Source organism: Littorina saxatilis, linkage group LG7, assembly GCF_037325665.1.
Source record: "Littorina saxatilis isolate snail1 linkage group LG7, US_GU_Lsax_2.0, whole genome shotgun sequence".
In the NCBI taxonomy this organism is placed as follows: domain Eukaryota; kingdom Metazoa; phylum Mollusca; class Gastropoda; order Littorinimorpha; family Littorinidae; genus Littorina; species Littorina saxatilis.
Genome location: NC_090251.1, coordinates 5,911,105 through 5,936,800, shown reverse-complemented (window position 1 = coordinate 5,936,800; position 25,696 = coordinate 5,911,105). Strand labels below are relative to the sequence as shown.

The 25,696-nt window shown below is 40.0% G+C and overlaps 1 protein-coding gene across 4 annotated transcripts in view; it reads right to left on the bottom strand.

Moving 5' to 3' along the window:
- Nucleotides 1-15,138: 15,138 nt before the first annotated feature.
- Nucleotides 15,139-25,696, bottom strand: part of LOC138970536 (prion-like-(Q/N-rich) domain-bearing protein 25) — a 65,352-nt gene continuing 54,794 nt past the window's right edge. For all 4 annotated transcript variants that reach the window (XM_070343002.1, XM_070343001.1, XM_070343004.1 and 1 more), the window contains 4 exons: nucleotides 24,318-24,445; nucleotides 23,869-23,968; nucleotides 18,430-18,542; nucleotides 15,139-17,989 (listed from right to left, as the gene is read on the bottom strand). In XM_070343002.1, the coding sequence (XP_070199103.1) occupies nucleotides 17,862-17,989; nucleotides 18,430-18,542; nucleotides 23,869-23,968; nucleotides 24,318-24,445 (469 nt within the window). In that variant the 3' untranslated portion in view covers nucleotides 15,139-17,861. The remainder of the gene's footprint in view (nucleotides 17,990-18,429; nucleotides 18,543-23,868; nucleotides 23,969-24,317; nucleotides 24,446-25,696) is intronic.

The following is a 25,696-nucleotide window of genomic DNA, read 5'->3' as shown; positions in this document are numbered from 1 at the left end:
TTTATGAAATTTTACATGAGAGTTCCTGGGAATGATATCCCCGGACGTTTTTTTTCATTTTTTCAATAAATGTCTTTGATGACGTCATATCCGGCTTTTTGTAAAAGTTGAGGCGGCACTGTCACACCCTCATTTTTCAATCAAATTGATTGAAATTTTGGCCAAGCAATCTTCGACGAAGGCCGGACTTCAGTATTGCATTTCAGCTTGGTGGCTTAAAAAGGAAATAATGACTTTGGTCATTAAAAATCTGAAAATTGTAAAAAAAAAAGTTGTTTTTATAAAACGATTCAAATTTACAATCATCTTATTCTTCATCATTTCCTGATTCCAAAAACATATAAATATGTTATATATGGATTGAAAACAAGCTCTGAAAATTAAAAATATAAAAATTATGATCAAAATTAAATTATGAAATCGTTTTAAAAATACTTTCATCTTATTGCTTGTCGGTTCCTGATTCCAAAAACATATAGATATGATATGTTTGGATTAAAAACACGCTCAGAAAGTTAAAACGAAGAGAGGTACAGAAAAGCTTGCTATCCTTCTCAGGGCAACTACTACCCCGCTCTTCTTGTCAATTTCACTGCCTTCGCCACGAGCGGTGGACTGACGATGCTACGAGTATACGGTCTTGCTGAAAAATTGCAGTGCGTTCGGTTTCATTCTGTGTGTTAGACAGTTTGACTAAATGTTGTATTTTCGCCTTTCGCGACTTGTCTATATTTTGCACTGCCGTGTTCCTCACCGTAGACACGCTGTCAAGAGATTTGACGAACGGGCGTTTCCTACATTCTATTTTGCACCAATTCCAAATTTGCTGATAAAAATGCCATGCGTCTGAAAATTTAAGGAATAAATATACAAAGAAATAATACTTCTTGTTATACAATAAAACACAGAAACTAAACAGTTGTCTTGACGCGAAGAAATTTTAAAGTCAGTGTACAAAGTATGCATAATTTTTGTTTTGCAGAACAAAATCACAATAACACATTTGCCGTGAGCCCGACGATTTACAGAATGAGAATGCAAATTAACCATAACTTATGTTCTCTTCCCCTTCTCGCACAGTCTCTCCACAGAAAACACCCACACACACACACACACACACACCCTGCGCATACACACACACACACTGACACACACACACACACACACACACACACACACACACACACTGATACACACACACACCCGCACACACACACACTGACACACACACACACACACACACCCGCACACACACACACACACACACACACACACACACACACACACACACACACACACACACACACTCAAACTACTTATGATTTGTCTGTTGCAAATGAAACTTTGTCCTGGCTACAGATCATAGAGCTGCTGAATCTGCTGTACACAGTGTTTGACAACGCTCTGCAGGACTTCGACGTGTACAAGGTTAGTGCTGGCTGGATGGTCATCATGTACTGGTCAAGACAGGAGGGACAGGATGGGAGGACGATGTGTGTGTGGAGGGATGGGGGGATTAGAGCCAAGCAACATGCATTTGTACTGCACGTGGTTGTACTAAAATCTTGTATCCTACATATACGTGAGAGAGACACTCGTGAGATAATAATCGTTCAAATCACACGTGTGTATATCATGTAAATGAGGTCATGTCAAGCAAGTCTGGCAGGGACCTGTTTTTCCACTGCTTATGATGCCAAAGTCACCGCCACACTTTCAGAGTGACGTTTCTTTGCTTTGACGTAATAGATTGCACGAGGCTTTAGGAGAGATCGAGGTTCCAAAACAAGCGTCTTCAATTTAGCTGCCTCGACTGCAGGACATCTTCAGTCAAATACACGTAAGTACAGTATCTTGTAATCTATGTCAGAGTTTAGGTGGGTTATAGAAACACGAAAATACCAAGCATGCATACTCCGAAAGCAGCGTATGGCTGCCTAAATGGCAGGGTAAAAACCCACTCGTGCAAAAACATGAGTGAACGTGCGAGTGTCGGCCAATGAAGGAAGAAGAAGAAGAAGATAAGAGTCAAGACAGACGTTAAATGATGTTGCTGTGTATCAGGTGGAGACAATCGGGGACGCCTACATGGTGGTGTCTGGACTTCCGGAGAGGAACGGCCTACGTCACGCCACCATCATGGCGGACCTGTCGCTGTCACTGCTGAGGAATGTGCTCAAATTCACCATCCCACACCAGCCCGACAAGCAGCTCCGTGTCCGTATCGGTCAGTTGTCTTGTCTGGTCTGGTCTGGTCTTGCATTGTTTTGTCTTGCTTTGTCTTGTCTTGTCTTGTCTGGTCTTGTCTGGTCTGGTATTGTCTTGTCTTGATTGGTCTGGTCTGGTCTGGTCTGGTCTTGCATTGTCTTGTCTTGATTTGTCTTGTCTTATCTGGTCTGGTCGTTCGGTGTCTGGTCTTTCGGTGTCTGGTCTGGTCTGGTCTTTCGGTGTCTGGTCTTGCACTGTCTTGTCTTGTTTTGTCTGGTCTTGTCTTGTCTTCCGGGCATGCTCTGAGCTAAACGGTTGATTTTCTGCGCGTCTTCAAAACGGGTGTTGTCTTTGTGTGCAGGTCTGAACACTGGCCCCGTGGTGGCTGGGGTGGTGGGCAACATCATGCCCAGGTACTGTCTGTTCGGGGACACCGTCAACCTCGCCTCTAGGATGGAGTCACATGGACAGCGTGAGTCATTGTCTGTCTGTCTGTCTGTCTGTCTGTCTGTCTGTCTGTCTGTCTGTCCTAAGGGGAACTTCGGCCAATTAAGGACAGGCTTTAGAAGCCCCAGTCAAACTGATGGATGACCTGCGTTATTGTGACTTTGGTTGTATTCATTTGGTTCAAACCGTTAACGGTTTTGGCAAACGTGTACCTCGCCGATATAGTAGATGCATCGCAACCAGAAGTGGATCAAATTATGTAGTTCTCATTCACTTGTGTCGCGACCAGAAGTGGATCAAATTATGTAGTTCTCATTCACTTGTGTCGCTACCAGAAGTGGATCAAATTATGTAGTTCTCATTCACTTGTGTCGCTACTGATATGCGATCGCAATATGGACTGTTGTGAAAGGCGCCACGCTAAATCCAATGCTACATCCATTTTTTAAACCATGTTTATCCAAATCTGTTTCAGATCCAGCTTTTTTGTTGTTGCTCCTTTTTACATTTGGTCAAGTTTTGACTAAATGTTTTAACATAGAGGGGGGAATCGAGACGAGGGTCGTGGTGTATGTGTGTGTGTGTGTGTGTGTGTGTGTGTGTGTGTGTGTGTGTGTGTGTGTGTGTGTGTGTGTGTGTGCGTGTGTGTGTGTGTGTGTTTGTGTGTGTGTGTGGAGCGATTCAGAGTAAACTACTGGACCGATTTTTATAAAAATGTTCATGAGAGTTGCTGGGTATGATATCCCCAGACGTTTTTTTCTTCATTTTTTTCGATAAATGTCTTTGATGACGTCATATCCGGCATTTTGTAAAAGTTGAGGCGGCACTGTCACACCCTCATTTTTCAAACAAATTGATTGAAATTTTGGCAAAGGAATCTTCGACAAAGGCCGGACTTTGGTATTGCATTTCAGCTTGAAGGCTTAAAAATTAATTAATGACTTTTGTCATTAAAAATCTGAAAATTGTAATTAAAATATTTTTTTATAAAACGATCCAAAAGTACGTTTATCGTATTCTTCGTCATTTTCTGATTCCAAAAACATATAAATATGTTATATTCGGATTAAAAACAAGCTCTGAAAATTAAAAATATAAAAATTATGATTAAAATTAAATTTCTGAAATCGATTTAAAAACAATTTCATCTGATTCCTTGTCCGTTCTTGATTCCAAAAACATATAGATATGATATATTTGGATTAAAAACACGTTCAGAGAGTTAAAAAGAATAGAGATATAGAAAAGCGTGCTATCCTCCTCAGCGCAACCGCTACCGCGCTTTTCTGGATTGTTAATTTCACTGCCTTTGCCACGAGCGGTGGACAGACGATGCAACGAGTGTACGGTCTTGCGGAAAAAATGCAATGCGTTCAGTTTCATTAGTGTGAGTTCGACTGAGCTTGACTAAATGTTGTATTTTCGCCTTACCCGACTTGTTGATTTTGTAAAGTTCTACAAGTTTGATAGTTTTTAGGTTTTATTTAGTCATTAATTTTACATCAAATGTGTGTAAGATAGAGGTTTGTTTAAACTACGTAGGAAAAGTTCACTGTAAGAATGCTATGCGCTTCCTGTTCCGGCGCTTCCGGTCTGCCATTTTTGACTCACATGCGAAGCAAAAGTGAGTCTATGTACTCACCCGAGTCGTCCGTCCGTCCGTCCGTCCGTCCGTCCGTCCGTCCGGAAAACTTTAACGTTGGATATTTCTTGGACACTATTCAGTCTATCAGTACCAAATTTGGCAAGATGGTGTATGATGACAAGGTCCCAAAAAACATACATAGCATCTTGACCTTGCTTCAAGGTCAAGGTCGCAGGGGCCATAAATGTTGTCTAAAAAACAGCTATTTTTCACATTTTTCCCATTTTCTCTGAAGTTTTTGAGATTCAATACCTCACCTATATATGATATATAGAGCAAAGTAAGCCCCATCTTTTGATACCAGTTTGGTTTACCTTGCTTCAAGGTCAAGGTCACAGGAGCTCTTCAAAGTTGGATTGTATACATATTTTGAAGTGACCTTGACCCTGAACTATGGAAGATAACTGTTTCAAACTTAAAAATTATGTGGGGCACATGTTATGCTTTCATCATAAGACACATTTGGTCACATATGATCAAGGTCAAGGTCACTTTGACCCTTATGAAATGTGACCAAAATAAGGTAGTGAACCACTAAAAGTGACCATATCTCATGGTAGAAAGAGCCAATAAGCACCATTGTACTTCCTATGTCTTGAATTAACAGCTTTGTGTTGCATGACCTTGGATGACCTTGACCTTGGGTCAAGGTCACATGTATTTTGGTAGGAAAAATGTGTAAAGCAGTTCTTAGTGTATGATGTCATTGCTAGGTTTAGTTATTTGACCTTGACCCTGAAGGTCATGTCAAGGTCAAGGTCAAGCATGTGAGTCGTATGGGCTTTGCCCTTCTTGTTGAAGCGTTGGGCCACGGCATTTTTGCTCAATCAGTATCGGCCAAAATACATGTCGCTCAAAGGCCATCATTGGTTAAATATTGTTTAGTTTGTGTCCATTATCAATTTTCTGTTCAGGAATAAGTATATTAGTCTTGTAGTAGGGAAGAGTTTATTGTTTTGTACGTTGCTTGGTACAGCCTTTCACCATGAGGTGTTTCAGTGTTTGCCATGTTGTGCGCACTTTTTGCAAAGTTTATGTTACGGTTTAATTAGTGTTCAGTGTGTCAAATTCAAGTAAGAGTGGTATTTTGTACATGTTTGCCTTTCATCTAAAATGTTGGTAGTGTATGGAAACGCATTCGTGCCAAAGGATAACGTTGCATAGTTATTTTGTTTTTCTAGTCAACAGTATGCCCACCTGTGATTCAGAATAATGTTTTGGGTTGTTTTGTTATCCCTTTCTGTGTTAAAGTGTGTAAGAGATAAAGGTAATGGTCAGAGCTCTGTTTCCAAGTTGGTAGAATTCTCATTATCTCCCTTTAAGTGCAACAGAACAGTTTCCAAAATGACAAGTGTCACAGGTTGTTTTCCTTTGTTTGTGTAGTGTCAGTGTAATGTTAGTAGTTGCTGTTCATTATAAAAGTATGGTTGAGTGATTGTTACGTCACATTGGTTTCAGTTTGACGGTGCAATATGTTGGAACTACAGTTGATTAAACATCACTTCAACTACGCATCAGTTCTGCCAGGCTTTTGTTTTGTGCGGCTGTGACAATTGTTTTATATATTCTGCGATGTGAATAGTTGCAAACAAAATGTTTCTCAGAATTGCTGCTTATATGCTTTGTTTCCAGCGCTCAAGATTCAGATGAGTGAAAACACCTACAAATCAATCGAGGATAAGAGTGCTTACGTTATCACGGAGAGGGGAGACATCGAGATCAAGGTATGCAACATAGGAATGCACATACATAGTAACCAATTGAGTGCAACAATGCGTATTTTTGCAATCATGAAACAAAACGTTTTGAGCATTGACTTGGTGTTGTATGTATTTAACCTCTGTTCAATGCCTACAGGGTAGAGGCTTGCTAAAGACGTACTGGCTGGAGGGGAAGGTAGAGAGATCATTCGCTTGGTGTTGCGTGTCTTTAACCTACAAGGCAAGGGCTAGCTGAAGAGAGAGAGATCATTCACGTGGTGCTGCATGTCTTTAACCTACAGGGCAAGGGATTGCTAAAGACCTACTGGCTGGAGGGTAAGGTAGAGAGATCATTCACTCGGTGTTGCATGTCTTTAACCTACAGGGCAAGGGCTTGCTGAAGACCTACTGGCTGGAGGGGAAGTTGGAGGTGGACGAGGGCGCGATCGACGTGTTCCGGAAGAGACGCAACCCGTCCACCGTCAACCTGCACAACTTCAGCATGGACGACCACACAGGCCTCGGTCACTCCTCCGTCCGGTCCGGCTCCCCCGGACACCAGCGGGGCGAGCGAATCCTCGTGACCAAACCCGGCATCATGGTCAGCGAAGATATGGAGGATGGGGGAACCGAACCCGGCATCATGGTCAGCGAAGATATGGAGGATGGGGGAACCAAACCCGGCATCATGGTCAGCGAAGATATGGAGGATGGGGGAACCGAACCCGAGCCGTTTGAGAAGGAGGCGACGGGCATCAACATCCTGCGGCAGTCCAGCTCCAAACAGCCCAGCCTGAAACGTGTGGAGGAGGCCACCGTGCTTTACTGAACGGCGGTGTTGTGTAAGATCGGACAGATAGCTTTGTGGATAACACAAATCATGTTATTTTAATTACACCTGGACTGATATAGTGACACCTTTAAACCTCGCCTCTAGCCAAACAGCCACGCCTCGATAGGTGGCCACGATACTGCCCTGAACGATTGTGTCATATAGGATAGGACAGATAGCTTTATGGATGACACACATCATGTTGACTAAATTACACCTGGACTGATATAGATCTAAACAGCCACGCCTCTATTGGGAGGAGGGGCCACCGTGCTTCACTGAACGATGGTGTTATATAAGATAAGACATAGCTTTATGGATGACACAAATCATGTGGATTTAATTACACCTGGACTGATATAGCTCCAAACATCCCAGCCTCTAACGCGTGGAGGAGGCCACTGTAATTCACTGAACGGTGGTGTTATATTAGATAAGTATTTTGAAGGAACAAATCAAATTGAGTTGGTATCGATGCATCTGGAGTTAGTATTATGTATAGCTCCAAGCATCCACGCCTCAAACGGGTCCTCCGTACTTCACTCAACGGTGATGTTATATAAGATAGAACTGTAAGTTGTATGGAAAAAACAAAATATGATGAGTGATTATGAGGCCTTCTGTCCTACAGGCCTTTGGGTTTTTTGTGCCTATTAAGGACTAGATAGGAAAAATTCGATAACCAAACAAATTCTGTTGGTTTAGTTACATCTTTGGAGGGGCCACCACACGTCACTGAGCGGTGGTGTTTTATTAAATAGAACTGTAACTTGTGTGGGAAAAAACTAATTATGTTGGTTTAGTTACATCGTTCGAGGGGCCACCATACTTCACTGAACGGTGGTGTTATATTAAATTGAACTGCAAGTTGTAAGGACAAAACAAATTATGTTGGTTTAGTTACATCGTTCGAGGGGCCACTGTACTTCACTGAACGGTGGTGTACTGTTATATAAGATAGGACTGTAAGTTGTATGTAAAAAACAAATTGTGTTGGTTTATTTACATTGGTTTATTTACATCTGTCCGTCGCGATATAACCTTGAACGGTTGAAAACGACGTTAAACACCAAATAAAGAAAGAAAGAAATTTACATCTGTTGTTGGTATAGCCCCAAACTGCCGTTATTCTTCTATCTAGGAAGTGAAAACTATATGTTCGGCATCAGCGTCCCTGCTGACGCAACTCTTCCACGATCCCGGAAATAACTCTGTCGTGTTTGAGTTGTGAAAGAGTGAATACTTGAGGCAAGATTTCTAATGTGCTTCTTGTCCACGGGTTTTGCTGGTGACTGGCCTGTAATGTCACGTCGGAAAGTTTGATTCACTAAAAGCAAGAGTACTCACGCTTTCACAACCTATTCAAAGCCGACAGAGTTATTTCCGAACATCGTCTATTGACAGAGGTTAAGAAGAGAACATCGTCTATTGACAGAGGTTAAGAAGAGAACATCGTCTATTGACAGAGGTTAAGAAGAGAACATCGTCTATTGACAGAGGTTAAGAAGAGAATATCGTCTATTGACAGAGGTTAAGAAGAGAACATCGTCTATTGACAGAGGTTAAGAAGAGAACATCGTCTATTGACAGAGGTTAAGAAAAGAACATCGTCTATTGACAGAGGTTAAGAAGAGAACATCGTCTATTGACAGAGGTTAAGAAGAGAACATCGTCTATTGACAGAGGTTAAGAAAAGAACATTGTCTATTGACAGAGGTTAAGAAGAGAACATCGTCTATTGACAGAGGTTAAGAAGAGAACATCGTCTATTGACAGAGGTTATAAGAAGAGAACATCGTCTATTGACAGAGGTTAAGAAGAGAACATCTGAAAGATGAAGGTCTTAACTGAGCTCCCCTGTAACAACTCTGTCCCTAGCGATTGTTGTTGTTTATTAACATTTATTTATTTATTTATATAGGAGATTTATATAGCGCTTGACGTTCTCTAAGCGCTTTACAAATTAATTTCTGCCGTGTGAGATGGAATTTTTTACACACTATATCACGCATTCACATCGGCCAGTAAATCTCAAGCCATTACGGCGAATATTTAATTTTCACAGCCAATTATTTCAAGTCACACGGGTATTTGGTGGACATTTTTTTTTTTATCTATGCCCATACATTTTTTGCCAGGAAAGACCCTTTTGTCAATCGTGGGATCTTTAACGTGCACACCCCAATGTAGTGAACATCATACTTTCTTTCTTTCTTTATTTGGTGTTTAACGTCGTTTTCAACCACGGAGGTTATCTCGCGACGGGAACATCATACAAACACATTTTATGCCTAAGTGTAGTTGTAGCTGTTTCAGTATCTAACCGTTACATGAGAGTATTTTTTATATTCAATTTGTCCAGATGGGTGAAATATAGCCAGTCCGCTGTGGAAGGTTTAGTGTTCGAATCCCGGCTGCGACTGATGGGTTAAGGGTGGAGATTTGTTTCGAACTCCCAGGTCAACTCATGTGCAGACCTGCTAGTGTCTTAACCCTTTCGTATGTACACGCTAGCACAAGACCAAAGGCGCACGGAAAAGATCCTGTAATGTATGCCCGAGTTTGGTGTGTTTTAGAAACACGGAAATACCAAGCATGCATCCCCAAAAACGGAATATGGCTACCTTACTGGCGGGGGAAAAACTGTAAACACGTGAAAACCCTATTGTGCACACAAAAAGAAAGAAAAAACGACTATGTCTGTATTGATTCAACATTGGATTTTCCTTCTTTGAACCATGTGACGTCAGAGTCCGACAAAAAATCGTATTCAGACGGTTAGCCGAAACTACAAAACAGTGCATGTTTGTGTGTTCAATCGTAAAAAGTAAACGAAATTCAAACTAAAGTCGATCGATACATACAGTTCTCTTATTTGTATTTTTCTCCAACGTGAAGAACAAGTCGTCCTACTCAGACTCCGCACTGGACATATCAGACTAAACCATCATTTGGCCACAAAGCTGAAGCTAGTTCCCTACCCCTTGTGTCTGTGTAGCAAGAATCAGACAGCAGAGCACATCCTGCAGGCTTGTTCATACCACAGTGCTCTGAGGGACACCATCTGGCCAGAGGAGACAGCGCTACAAAAGAAGCTATACGGCCCCAGTGAGGACTTGGAGAGGACAGCACGTTTCGCCCTGCAGTCCGGACTGAATATCTAACAGCGAACGACAAGAAGAAGTTATTCGTATTGTTGACCAAAATAAGACATTTTGCACAATTCGAGACAGTCAGTGTTCCTCCGAGACCGCGCCAACGGTCGAGTTGAACAATGACTGTCGAGATAATAACGTATAATACATGAGACTTTAAGTAGAAGGAGAAGATTTCGTTTCAACACAAAGTTGATGTGTGTAACACAAACATCTTTCATTTAATGGTGTGTTTCTTGCACATTTTCTTTTTGCTCTGAAGATCCGTGCAGTGTATGTGTACATTTACTGATATCTTCTTCATTGATTCTTCAGGTTTTTTTTCCTATCTATTATTTTAATGTTTTGTTAAAAGTGTATTGTATGTTTTTCGTTGTCTAGTTTTTACTTTTATTCAAAATGTTCAGTGTTTGGATGTTGAATTTATAATTTCATATTGAATTTGAATTTTAATCATGACCTATGAATGATATTTGACGTTTTGGCTTTCTTGTTTTTACTTTTATTTCCAATTGTCATTGTTTAGGTGTTACATTTATAATTTCATATTGAAAGTTAAATTTAATCATGACCAATAATTATACGTCATTCGTACCGTGCGTATTAACCTCAAAGGTTTGTGTTTTAATCAAAGGAATAGAATGACATGCATTTAAATGTGAATTGTGTTCATACATAGCAATTAGGGCATATATACCGAGCAACAAAAGTAACGCGAACAAATTCTGCAATGTTTGATTAACAAAATCTCGAACAATTATAGAGTTAGAATTATCAAACCACAAAAGTTTGATGAAGGCATGTTTGACCTAACTGTTGTGTGATTATTTTGATGCTGCGACTGTTTCAACACACGGGACAAGCAGGTTTAACGTTAACGAAGGATTGGAGGTATCGCTCAGTCCTCATCGCGCTCTCTGGCCACTGATCAGACACTGGTGGCTTCCAATGTCAATGATGTTCCTGGTAGTGTCAGTGGCTGTATTGAATCGATCTCGAACACGTGGTGGCAGGAAATTGCGATCTTTTCTTATTGAGGTAATGCAAATAATCCAACTCGTTGCATAACTGCAGTGCTTCTAATGTGAACAGAACATTGCTGAAGGTGATCGACTGTTGACATGTGCACGTTTAAAGCACATGCCAGCGCTTCTGGATCATCCACAGCTTTAAACCGACCTGGCATTTTGGTGGTGTTAGTCTTGGCATCCTGGCTGTTTCAAAAGTGAGACTGGCAGCAAGTGTGCCATGGTCTCTTTTGGTTGCTAATGCATTAGTGAACACATCTCACACATCAGATTTCTCCTGCTAAACTTGCACGTGCTGCGAGCGCGCATTATGTTTTTAACGTTAAACCTGCTTGTCCCGTGTGTTGAAACAGTCGCAGCATCAAAATAATCACACAAAAGCAAGGTCACACATGCCTTCATCACACTTTTTTGATTTTGTCAATCAAAGAATGACGATTGTTTTCGCGTTTCTTTTGTTGCTCGGTATATGTTATGTGATTCACAACCATTCAGACTAATAAAAAATAAATAAAAAACAGACTGCAATAAAACAGTTATTTTATAAAACAGCATGATTGCCTTGCAGAGTTTTTATTCCTAGAGTTCCTTCCCTTTTGTGTTTCCCCTCCATCTGCTTTTTAAACCTGGTTCGTTCCGTGTTACCGGCACGGTTGGCCTAGTGGTAAGGCGTCCGCCCCGTGATCGGGAGGTCGTGGGTTCGAACCCCGGCCAGGTCATACCTAAGACTTTAAAATTGGCAATCTAGTGGCTGCTCCGCCTGGCGTCAGGCATTATGGGGTTAGTGCTAGGACTGGTTGGTCCGGTGTCAGAATAATGTGACTGGGTGAGACATGAAGCCTGTGCTGCGACTTCTGTCTTGTGTGTGGCGCACGTTATATGTCAAAGCAGCACCGCCCTGATATGGCCCTTCGTGGTCGGCTGGGCGTTAAGCAAACAAACAAACAAACAAACAAATCGTTCCGTGTTGCCTTTGCCATTTGTTGCCCTGTGTGTTTGTTTATTCGTGATCCTGATGAAGCTTTCATCAGCGAAAATTCGTATTGTGTCGTACTGTCCTTGTATCGGTGAGTACACAATTCTTTGTTTTGTCTTTGTGCATCTCACCACAGTCCCTTTGTTGTTTAGACTTCTTATGTGTAAAACAGGGCCGGTATGCAGGAGTCAAGGTCAGAGACTTTAGTCTGGGATACAATGCTTTGAGGGTAGAGACTTTAGTCTGGGATACAATGCTTTGAGGGTAGAGTTTATCCCGGACTAAAGTCTCTAACGTTGAATCTTGCATGCTGGCCCAGAGGTCCCGTTTTTCTAGATGTGGAAAGGTGAAGAAGAGGGTCAATAATAAAGTCTCTATGCTTCTTCCCGATAGAACTGCCTGCAGAAGGGTCTCTGCCTCCTCGGCCCTCGTATCCCCTCCACCCCCCCCCCCCCACACACACACACACATACACACTTACAAATATTAAACATGAGTTTTCTCCATAAAAGGTTGAGCAATGATTTAATATCGTATTCTGACATTAATGTTATATTTTTCCGATTGCTGCAGTTAATCAACTTTATTTCTTTTGTTCAATTTCAAAAAGCATGCTCAATAAATGGATAACATTTTGATTGAAAAATATTAGGAAGCACAAACTTTAAATTAAACAATGTAGGTTACATAAGCGAGAAAAAAATAAGAATTTCGACAAATTGCTTTCAATAAGTCTGAGACAAACATGAGTAGACGTGAAGCAAGCACGTCCCATGAACATTTGTCACCCTCCACCACGGAATGAGTCACATGTCACCTTTGCATGATTTTCATATTTTTACATTTTCCTAACGAGTGTTTTATGCTCTATCCAGTGGTGAAAACCGCTTTAGAAAAGTGCGAAAACTGTTTGAGTTATAAGCCTGTGACTAAGGTGACCCTCACATTGTTACCAGACACTCCCCGGACTTATATTAAGCCCAGCGCAGAACCGCGCGAGGTGACATGCGACTCATTTCGTGGTGGAGGGTCACATTTAAACAAAACAAATGTCCGAAAACAATGCAGAGTAAAACAAATAAATATTGAGAAAATCTCTAGATCTTTCTTTCTTTCTTTATTTGGTGTTCAACGTCGTTTTCAACCACGAAGGTTATATCGCGACGGGGAAAGGGGGGGGAGATGGAATAGAGCCACTTGTTAATTGTTTCTTGTTCACAAAAGCACTAATCAAACATTTGCTCCAGGGGCTTGCAACGTAGTACAATATATTACCTTACTGGGAGAATGCAAGTTTCCAGTACAAAGGACTTAACATTTCTTACATACTGCTTGACTAAAAAATCTGTAGATGAGACACATAAATACAATTTGAAAACTTCAACATAATCCTTTATTTTTCCTCAATAATTCCCCCACAGATGGAATACGGTTGCCTATATGGTGGAGTGATTGAAAACGGTTGTGCATCTTCCCATTTGGATGACAGTTACTTCCTCCCTACCCAGTGGGCCCGCGAGTGTTTAGAACAGGCATTCACAACAATAACTTTCTTTCTTTATTTGGTGTTTAACGTCGTTTTCAACCATTCAAGGTTATATCGCGACGGAGGGAAGGGGGGAGATGGGATAGAGCCACTTGTCAATTGTTTCTTGTTCACAAAAGCACTAATCAAAAATTTGCTCCAGGGGCTTGCAACGTAGTACAATATATTACCTTACTGGGAGAATGCAAGTTTCCAGTACAAAGGACTTAACATTTCTTACATACTGCTTGACTAAAATCTTTACAAACATTGACTATATTCTATACAAGAAACACTTAACAAGGGTAAAAGGAGAAACAGAATCCGTCAGTCGCCTCTTACGACATGCTGGGGAGCATCGGGTAAATTCTTTCTCGTCCCAACCAATATGGGACTCCCCCTAACCCGCGGGGGGCACAACACTAACTCCTACGCACGATTATAACAAAGACATGAAAAACTGATTTTGACTGAATATCCAAGTTTCAGCAGTTGTTTTAAATGCAACATAGTCCCTGCCTTCGCGACTGACACTTTACACTCTCATATGACTTCATTCGTCACTTCATCCTTCACTTATTAATGTCAAGAGCCGTTGCTCTTACTTAATTTTTGTTTGTTTCCACATTTATGTCTGCCTCAATGTCCCGTAATTACTATAAAACCTTGTGGGAAGTAAACTCGTTCTTTGAAGAATTCAACAACATTCCTTTCATGATGAACAAAAACTGAATTTTGAATGAACTAACTGTTTTCTCTTGTCATCAAAGCAAGCTTCATTATAGACGAATAGTAACACAAAATGGGTATGCAATAACGATACTGAAACAAGCTTAACCTCAGGTGTTGATAAGTCAGTCTAAAAATAACAGAAAACGTCAAAGTTAATACTACAGGGTGACACAAAAAAAACAGAGCTATCCCACCAAAAGTTTAATATTTTCTGAAATAATCAGCCGATTCTTTTATTTTTTCAGGTGAGCCAAGCTGAAATGATGTTCTAACAGCCCACCAAGTTTGAGCTTCAAGATGTCATGGACAACGGAGCATAAGACATTTATAGTCGAGGCCTATTTTCGGTCGAATTCTATCCAGACTGGTCAGCCGCAGATGTGACCCAGAGTGGTCCCCCTATTCACCGGACTTGAACCCCCCAGATTTTTATCTGTGGGGGTACCTCAAGGACAGGGTATATGGCAACAACCCCCAGACCATCCCTGATCTTAAGGCAGCAATAACAGCAGCTGTAAGAGCGATCCCACATCTGCGGCTGACCAGTCTGGATAGAATTCGACCGAAAATAGGCCTCGACTATAAATGTCTTATGCTCCGTTGTCCATGACATCTTGAAGCTCAAACTTGGTGGGCTGTTAGAACATCATTTCAGCTTGGCTCACCTGAAAAAATAAAAGAATCGGCTGATTATTTCAGAAAATATTAAACTTTTGGTGGGCTCTGTTTTTTTTGTGTCACCCTGTACTATCTAAGGCAATGAGCAAAAACGAAAGCAGATAATAGAAAGTGTATATCATACAAACAGATAATAAAATATACATGGGTTATTCTCCAGGGCTGTGTACTAGTGGAAACCATGTTACGAAGTTGACATTTTGTTTTACTTAACTGAGACATTTTAACCATGAAAATTGATTTCATTATTGAGAACTGGTTCTGTATATATCCTTGGCCTGCAGATACAGAAATAGAAATACTTGCACATTGTGTTTGTCTACGGGCGGTTAGTTACAAGGTTTCAAAGTGCATCACCTTCGCAACATGGAAACCAAAGGCTGTGACATAGGTTTGAATACTAACAATTTCCTCCGAAAACGGCGTATGGCTGCCTAAATGGCGGGGTAAAAAAACGGTCAAACACGTAAAATTCCACTCGTGCAAAAAACACGAGTGTACGTGGGAGTTTCAGCCCACGAACGCAGAAGAAGAAGAAGAAGAAGAAGAAGAATACTAACAATTAAACAAAAAAATAGTAATAGTACCAATGGAATTTATTGAATAAACTTGTTTAAACCAAACAAAAAAATCAATATATACACTGTTTTTTCTTGCATGTCTGTATCATTATCTAGTTTGATTATTACTGACAAAGTAAAGAGAATACATTCTAGTTGCCATTTAATATATGTAATAATGATTTAAAGGACTGAAGATGCATGTCACAAAATAGTACACAGCTCAGGAGAATAACCTTTATAGTCTTACAATGGAAAAAATGGTAACCCAAATCATCCGCCCGGATTTGATTCAATGGCAAAATAATACAAAGGAACTGGTCATGATTGCTGCATATAACAATTGTGAATGAATTTCAACAACAACAAATACAAATGCAATCCAGTGATACAACCAAACCGTCTGTGTGTGTGTGTGGGGGGGGGGGGGTGGGATTGAAACAGAATTGAAAACTTTTTTTCCCCAGTTCTTGTTTTAAATCCATGGATGATTATAAAAACAAATAACAGAAAAAAACACGTTGCTTTCTAGGAAGATACCATACCACCCAAAAAAGGACAGCCATGATAAGAATTAACATGTGAGGAAAATGTTAAGGATGAGAAGCAGTTCACAAGCAAATATATTTCGATACTTAAGTTAAACAGGAGGTTGGTTGATTTATGTTTTGTTTGCTTGTCTGTTTGTTTGTCGGTTGTTGCTTTTGCCTTTTGTGTCCTTGTTCATTTTTTCTCTTGAATGAGTGTAGTTTTTACAAAGGTAACAATCTATGGATCCTTTGAAAGAAAATTAAGAATAAATCGACAGAATCTTTAAATCCTGACATCATAGCCATATCAAACCAGGCATGAGGCAACCACTCGAGATCATCAGTTCCTGCTGTTAACATTGAATCAATGTTCCGCATAACTGAAAATGTAAATTAAGCAGTTAGTGCTTTCCTTGCATTCTTCTTTCGTTTCTCGGTTCATCGCCATCAACACGGTTTTATTTGACTTCCATCAGAATGTGCAATCAACGAATAAGAAGAGATAAATTGAAGTTGTACATCCTCCCGAAAAAGCCATTCGGGGCATGTGAGAAAAGAAAAAAAATCGTTTCTTATAATACATAGAAATCGGTGCCCCGATAGCACATGTAATGTGTACACATGACACAAAAAGGACAGACAAAATAAATCAAATCAATTGTTGGTGTGTCCCCAAAATCGCCATTGCTAGGAACTTGAGAAGAAAGACGCAATACCAAATGTATGGTAGTGTCAATTCTAACCGATCTGCAGCAAATAATCATGATGCTCCAGCTGTTTTATTTAAAATGCAACACTAGCGCAATAAATATAATGACTTTCGAAACCCTATCGCTTTGAAGACTAAAGAATGATCAAAATTGCTAATAAAGGTTCTCATCACATTTTTGTGGGGGAAAATGGCTGCCAAAGAAAACAAATAAGTCCACTGAAAACACCTAGAGTGATAGTATTTTAGAATGGAAAAGACTTCTCCGTGGAGACAAACACTGAACACAATAGACAAATTCCGGAAAAAACCGAAAGCGTGATTATTCTAGCTTGTAGAGATACAAACTTTCTCCGCGTGCTCCGTGTCAACGTGTTTCGGGCTCACCCCTTGCTAGTGACTGACCTATATCACATGGGGAAGTTTGACTCACTAAAATCAAGGGTGTTTACTCTTTCACAACCCATACAAACACGACAGAGTTATCTCAGAACATCGTCTATTAACCTTTGCCTTGCTGAAAAAGCTCAACCCTTAACATCTTACTGGACCCTTGACACGCCACGCCGTTTAAAGGCTCACTCAGCCTCGTCAAAACAGTTCGCCTCGCTGTTGTAGATCTGGTAAGGCCTTTACGTGGGATTAGACCATCCCTCCATTTGGTCACATACCAAAACTGAACAGTCTGGGTGCTCTGTGTACGCAGTGGGGATATTTTTAATAATTTATTTCGTGAAAGGTACTGTGGTTTATGTCGGAAATTAATTCATCAACAAATTCCAACTCGCCACAACAAACTGTCAGAGTGGTGATGTTTGGTATTTGACCAAATGGAGGGATGGCCTTATCCCATGTAAAAGACTAGCCAGACCTGAGACAGTGGGGAGAACTATTTTTAAGAGGCGGAGTGAGCCTTTAAGCATTGAAATCCAACACGGCTTATGTACTTTCAAATGTACCATATTTACTGAAAGAGCAAGTTTCAAACTTTGCAAAAATGTAAGGTATGTAAGTTTATCTTGTGTTGTTGATTTTTTTTTTTTTTTTTTGATTACTAGAATGGCTCAAAATCATGCGCCGGGAGTGAAAACGGGGGACAACTTAGACGCGCCTTGAATGAGTTAATTATTAATGAGTTAACCCTTGTACGCCCTAGCAGAAGCAGCAGAAGCCAGCAAGCAGAGCATCAAGACCAGCAAAGAGGTGTTGAGACAGAGGGCCGTGCTGGTTCCATCGTCACCATCCTCCTCCAGGCTCAGCATTTCTGCACACATTAGAACAACAAAATGGTGTACATGATTGCAAATCTTATCATCAAAACGTCTGTCAAATAACGAGTTTGATCAACAAAAAGTAACTCTCTTTTTGCCGTTGTGTGCAAAAGATAAGAAATACAATAAAACAAACAGAGTAGGGGGGGGGGGGCGTGCCCAGAGCGTCGACAACATGCAAACAAGAGGGACAGAGATAAAGAACGACACAACAGATAAATATATAGAGGACGGGTAAAAAGATGTGAAGACAAAAATAGAAGCAAGGAGAGAAAAGTATACAGAGATTCAAAGAGAGAAAGATGTACCAAGACGTACAGAGAGAGAGAGAGAGAGAGAGAGAGAGAGAGAGAGAGAGAGAGAGAGAGAGAGAGAGAGAGAGAGAGAGAAAGAAACAGGCAGACAGACAGAGAACAAAAATATCAGAACTCACTACAGCCAGTAACTGAGACTTTCTCGAGTGCGTCGTATTTTTGTTGGACGACGTCCTTCATTCGAGTGTTGCAGTCGAACTTTCTCAAACAGCGCACCATGTCGTTCTTAGCTCTAAAAAAAGGAAGAAAAATCCATTTTATTTTCATTACTGTCTTAAATTATCCCATTGTTGGAAAAGTTTGAAATGTACCAACAACCCAGGTGAGCGTTTGTTTGGGCGTCATCAGCCACCTGCACTTGTGGCAGCATGACGAAGGTTTTATACGTGCCACTGCGATGACACGAGGGTGGGACACGGAGCCTTTGTCTGAGTCTTGACATAAAGTTGACCCGTGTCCGCCTTGGCCTGGATTCGTACTTGTGACTTGAGGATCCACAAGCAAGCGAGCAACCACAACGTCACGCTTATAAGATAATTGCCTATGTCCTTTTTTGATGTTTTGAGAAAAACGCAAAAAACTTTCTTCGGTTTCTGAACAATCTGCCTATCTCATTTTAGTTATAAGTTGCAAACTGCCTATCTCTAGCGGTGACAGCTGGATAAACGTGAGATATAGAGCTGACAGCAACATTTTCAATCAGCAAAACTGCATAACAACCCACAGAGAGCCTGTGCACACTTTCACATTCTCAAAAACAAGTCTTTCTGTATCATAAAGAAAAAGTGCCTAACTCAAGAAACGAGATCGGTAGTTTTGCTTACGTTGCCGTGGCAATGGTTTCCGATGGTCTGAGAGTTTGTACTCTCTAACACATCATGGATACCCTTCCAGTTGCTTCCCCTGTAGTTTCACTACAGAAATGCCTAACATTGAGATAGGTATGTTTCTTATGAGCGTGACGACAATGTGAGTCCGTCGCACGTACTATAATGTTAAAGGGGGCGGGGTCAAACCCATAAATTACCTATGAAGTCTACAATCATTTTCAAATACAGAATATAAACTCACTTTTTTTCCCTTTACCTAAACCATCATAAGCATGTTCTTTTATTCAAATGTTCGTCTGCTGAATAGGGACATGGTTTGTATACACAGCGAAATTTCCGATTAACAGATTTTTTTGTTTTTTGTTTTTTTTTGTTTTTTGTATTTGCCAAGCACATCATTGTGGGGCTTTTAATCCATAACATGCATCCGTCTACAATGTATCTTCATTCATCCTTCAACATGTATAATAAATATGTAAATGGCAAGTATACAAGACATACAACATTAGGACCTAACCGACAGACGGACATGTAACACACCGACAATACTGATAAAAAAAAGAGAGAGAGAGAGAGAGAGAGAGAGAGAGAGAGAGAGAGAGAGAGAGAGAGTGAGAGGGGGGTAACAGGGTGACAGACAGGTAAGAGGATAAGTGAAGCAGACAGACATAAGACATACACACACTCTTGCCTAAAATCTTATAAAAACCTACAATTTTAAACTGTACAAAAAGTTAAGCTGAAATGGACACTTCGCCTTGGTCAATAACCTAACATATATTCGCATAGGGTAACCACTCTGACAAAAATTCAACATTTCTATTCCTGATAAGATTCAATTTCTTTTCAATGTAATATCTTTGTTTTAATATTTTCAAAAAAACATTCAAAAGCGGAACTGAGCCCTGAAGTTTACATTTATAAATATAATATTTTCCTAAAAGAATAATCAAATCTAAAACATTATCAGTGTTCACATTATCATCATTTCCAAATATTATCAATCCTTTTGAAAAAGTCAAATGTTCACAATGTAAACATTCTTTGTGCAATACATTATTCAATTTAATCCAGAAGGTTTTAACAATCATACATTCCCAAAATAAGTGAAAAATTGTTTCTTCATGATACCCGCAAAATGTGCAGAGCGTTGAATTTTTAATTTTACATAAATATAAATATTTATTACAAGGTAGAATCCGGTGTAGGAGTTGCAGCTGAAACCACCTTAAACTGACATCAACAGTACTTTGAAAGGGTTTCAAGAAAATTAATTTCCAATTCATATTAATTTCACTGGTGCTATTCCATTTTGAAACCGCGGATGGAATATCGTTAGACTGCACAAACACCTTCTTCACAACATGATTTCCTTTTTTTTATCACTGAACACACTCTACTATCCACTGATTCATGCTGACAATTCAATGTCTTAAAATTCAATTTCTTCTGATAGCTTTTCACAGCGGATACAATTCCACAATACAACAAAATATCACTTTTAACATTGGGAAATAATTCAGAAAATTCTTGATAATTCAAATATTTACCCTCCAAATTTACTAAATGTTTCACGTGTACAATTCCTTCTTCATGCCAACTCTTATAATAAATGCTTCTTTTACCTCTCACTATGTTATCATTATAAAAAAGACATTCGTACAAAAATTCATCAATATTAACAGGTAAACATTATGCATATAACTTTTCATAATGCTTTAACACATCTTGCCAAAACTTGTTTTTCACCGTATTTTTCAACACTTTTATATAATTGCTACCAATCAGATTCACAATATTTAGTTCTGGATACATATCCATAACAAATGTTTTCAAACATGAATCACCACAAACAACTTTTCGCATCCAATCGATCTTCAATGTTGACAAAAATACATAAATATTCACCATATTTAACCCCCCTTCTTCAAGGGGTTTACACACTACTGTCTTTTTAATTTTTGCTCTTTTACCACTCCATAAAAAATCAAATAACAACTTATCCAATTCTTTCAATACGTTGCTATCAGGATCAGGCAGACACATAAACAAATGTGTAATCTTTGACAATACAAGGGTTTTAATAACTATTATTTTACCTAGTGGGGTAAGATGTCTCTTTCCCCATACATATAAAATCTTTTTAATATCTTTTAGTTTATCCTGATAATTAATGTGAACAATACATTGTAAATCAACCGAAAAATGTATACCCAAAACCTTAAAAATACCAGGGTTCCAGCAAAAATTTTGATCTTGTAAAAATCTAACATGCGAATTCTTTCTACTACCTATCCAAATAACATTTGTTTTATCGTAATTCATATTCCAACCAGACATATTTGCGAACAGTTTAAGTGTACGTATAGCTTCTACAAATGACTCCTTACTTCCATCTAAGTAAAGGGTGGTGTCATCTGCAAACTGCGACAGTAAAACATCTCGTTCTTTTAATCTAATCCCTTTAATTTTATCATTTTGTCTAATCATTAAAGACAAAATTTCTGCACAAATTAAGTACAAATAAGGTGAAAGAGAATCCCCTTGTCTAACGCCTCTGTGTATCTCAAACCATCCAGTATAATGGCCATTTACAGTTACACATGTAATAATATGATTATAAAAAGTCTTTACCCACTGTCTGAGTTGCGGTCCAAAGTTAAAAAAATCAAGACTTTTCTCAATAAAGGACCAAGAAATACTATCGAAAGCTTTTTGGAAGTCAATCGTCAACAAGAGACCAGGAATATTATGCTCTTCTGTGTACACGAGTGTATCAAACAGTTGACGTATGTTTTCACTAATACATCTGCCTTTGAGAAATCCCTTTTGGTCTTCATGTATCAACATTGGCAAAACTTTTTTAAGTCGGTTTGCAATACAGGTAGAGGCAATTTTATACACAGTGTTCAATAATGAAATAGGACGCCAGTTTTTTAAATACTGTTTAGGTTTACCATCTTTGGGGATACATGTAATTATTCCTTGTCTCTGGGTTATTGACATCTCTCTTTGTTGAAAACTACAATTTACTGAACGGACAATAAAAGTACCAATATCAGTCCAAAACATTTTAAAAAACTCTGTAGTAAATCCATCTGAACCTGGGCTTTTATCGTTTTTCATTGAGCGAAGGGCTGCTAAGGCTTCAGCTTCTGTAATTATGCCCTCAAGCATCATACTTTCCTCTGGAGATAATTTAGAGGCATTACTAAGGTCAACATCCTCTACATTCCTTTCTGCATATAATTTATCATAAAACTGTTGAACTTCAATCATAATATCTTCCTGATTATATAACATCCTTCCTTCATCTGTTTCAACATAATTCATTGCTTTATTACAAAAATGTCGATTTTCCAAATTACAAAAATACTTACTAGCACGTTCGCCTTCATTAATACATTTGACCTTTGATCTCACAGCCATTCCTTCACATTTATGAACCCGTAATTGCAATAACTCTCTTTGTTTTTCCTCAAGAGTGGTTAAATCTTCATCCCTAAATGTGGATTCTAAAACATTTATTTCTCTTAATAAATTTTCTTCTTTTTCTCTTTCTTTTTTCTTCTTAAAGGAGGCATATTAGATAGTTTTGCCACGTATCTCCATAAGGAGTACCTCCAAAAATAACTGGTCGTTTATTTCTAAATGTAAATCACAATTCAAAATATTCTCAATACCATCCAAATCATCAATCTTTGCATACTGTTTCTTGATATCCAATATCAGATTTCTGTCACAGTTGTTACGTGTCAGTCTCTGAAATCATGATACCAGTACCTACCGCAACCCGTCCAAATCAACAGTGTTTATTAAAAAATCGACTAAAAATTCGAACAAGGCACAATCCACAAAGCGCTTTTAACTCCACAGAGAACTGTGATCTGTCCCATGGAAGGCGGGCTAAAAAAGCGATTTGATAACCGACCCAGTGTTTGTTACTTTGTATTGCAAACTGACGTACTTGTGAGGACTGAAGTAGAGATCAATATAAGTTACAGTATGAGTTAGAGGGATTGGTTTATACGTCCCTTCAGGCTATTTGGCTATCCAGGACTGATTCTGTTTTGTTTCTTTGTTAGACGGGTTGCACGACAAAGTAAGCTGTCCTTCAGCAATGGCTGGGAGGATAGTGTTCATGCTTTCAGGCTAGGCAGTAGTAGCTTTCAGGCTACGCAGTAGTATCTTTCATGCTTTCACGCTAGGCAGTAGTAGCTTTCGTGCTGCGCGCAGTAGTAGCTTTCAGGCTACGCAGTAGTAGCTTTCATACTTTCAGGATATGCAGTAGTTGCTTTCATGCTTTCAGGCTACGCAGTAGTAGCTTTCATGCTTTCAGGCTACGCAGTAATAGCTTTCATGCTTCTAGGCTACGTAAGGGTAGCTTTAAAATGTCAGACTTTCAGGCTACGCAGTAGTGGCTTTCATGCTTTCAGGCTGCGCAGTAGTAGCTTTCATACGTTCAGGCTACGCGGTAGTAGCTTTCATACTTTCAGGCTACGCAGTAGTAGCTTTCATACTTTCAGGCTACGCAGTAGTGGCTTTCATACTTTCAGGCTACGCAGTAGTAGCTTTCATACTTTCAGGCTACGCAGTAGTGGCTTTCATGCTTTCAGGCTACGCAGTAGTAAGTTCGTGTGTGCCTGGCAGCTTGTCTGCTTGCCTTTGTGTTTCCTTGTGCGCCAGCGTGCAAGTCTTTCTTTAACATAACCAACAAGATCCACTTACGTGCACTTGCGTGTGTTGTCTGTGCCGGCGGCTGTGAAACTGGCTTCATACATGGTCTTGCAGTCGGTCAGGCCTTGGTGGCTCACGTTACATTCCGGCTCTGCGTCACACAAAGGAGGTAAGGGAAGTAAAATCAATCAAAACAAAATTCAACACTTTAATGGTATTAGTTTGCAATAATGTGCACTCTGGTGTTCGCTGCTGCGACTTGTTATTTTTATCATTGTTGTTTGTTTTTATAATATTTTGTCGGTTTTTCTTTTAATCATGCGTGCCGAATTCAGTAAGGAGGGTGCCTCATTGAGAACATCGTCATCACGCACACCGGTCTGATAAAATCAACACGGCTAATGGAAAGTGGTTAACTCGTTACTGTTACTTCACACATACATTGGTCAAAGTTCTTACATGTCTTCTTAAAACAAAATTCACCCTTCTAATTGTCTTACCTTTACAGGCGAGAGACTGAAGCCTATATCTGGCGGCCTCTTGGCTTGACGTCATCAAAGCCACGTCCATGGCTACGTCACTGCTGCAGTTGGCGGCGTTGAAACACAGCATGGAGTCGCTGATAGCACTGTGGATAAACAGACAGAGTGTACAGCGTGGCCTTTGTCTTTCGGCAGGAACTCAAAACTCAGTATTCAAGGGCTCAGAACTCCACATTCAATTACCAGGGATGGCCAAATCTCAAAATTTTATCTCGCCAACCGGGCAAGTAACTTCAAGGAAGTTAATAGCCCGCCAGAAATTAAGCTTGCCCGCTACATATCACAGTTCCTGCATCTGCAGTGTTTATATGGTTTTGAAACTCGACATTACAACGAAAAGTGTTGCATTGGACCAGAATGTTCACTGGCCAGCCGGGCGAGTTGCCATGCGGTTTCTACTAGTCCGGCGGATGTTTTGCTCGCTCCTGGCTGTCGGGCGGACGGTTTGGTCATCCCTGATTACCCTAATGAAGTAAATGTGTGCTGGTCGTGCATGATGCATGGCGGAGACCAGAGGAAAAAAAAGGATCTAACCAGACAGAAAAAACGACCAGTGTATAATCATTATAATTATAACAACACTAATGGTTGTTAATACTTTTAAACCTATGTAGGGGGCCTAGTAGATCAATTGGTAGAGCACTTGACTTATAATCTTTGGGTCCAGGGTTCGACAGGTGTGAGGTCCTTCAGGGGTTAACACTCTCAACTGTCCATTTCGGTAAACACTGATTAACGCAAAGATAAGCAAATTACTGTACAGATAGACAAGCGCAACCAATCAATCAATCAATCAATCAATATGAGGTTTATATCGCGCGTATTCCGTGGGTACAGTTTTAAGCGCAGGGATTTTTTTTTTTAATTTTTTTAAAATTTGTATGCAATTTATTTATGCCGTGTGAGATGGAATTTTTTTTGCACAATACATCACGCATTCACATCGGCCAGCAGATCGCAGCCATTTCGGCGCATATCCTACTTTTCACGGCCTATTATTCCAAGTCACACGGGTATTTTGGTGGACATTTTTATCTATGCCTGTACAATTTTGCCAGGAAAGAAGACCCTTTTGTCAATCGTGGGATCTTTAACGTGCACACCCCAATGTAGTGTACACGAAGGGACCTTGGTTTTTCGTCTCATCCGAAAGACTAGCACTTGAACCCACCACCTAGGTCAGGAAAGGGGGGAGAAAATTGCTAACGTCCTGACCCAGGGTCGAACTCGCAACCTCTCGCTTCCGAGCGCAAGTGCGTTACCACTCGGCCACCCAGTCCACAACCATATGGATAGACACACTCAAACATATGGATAGACAACCTCAAACATATGGA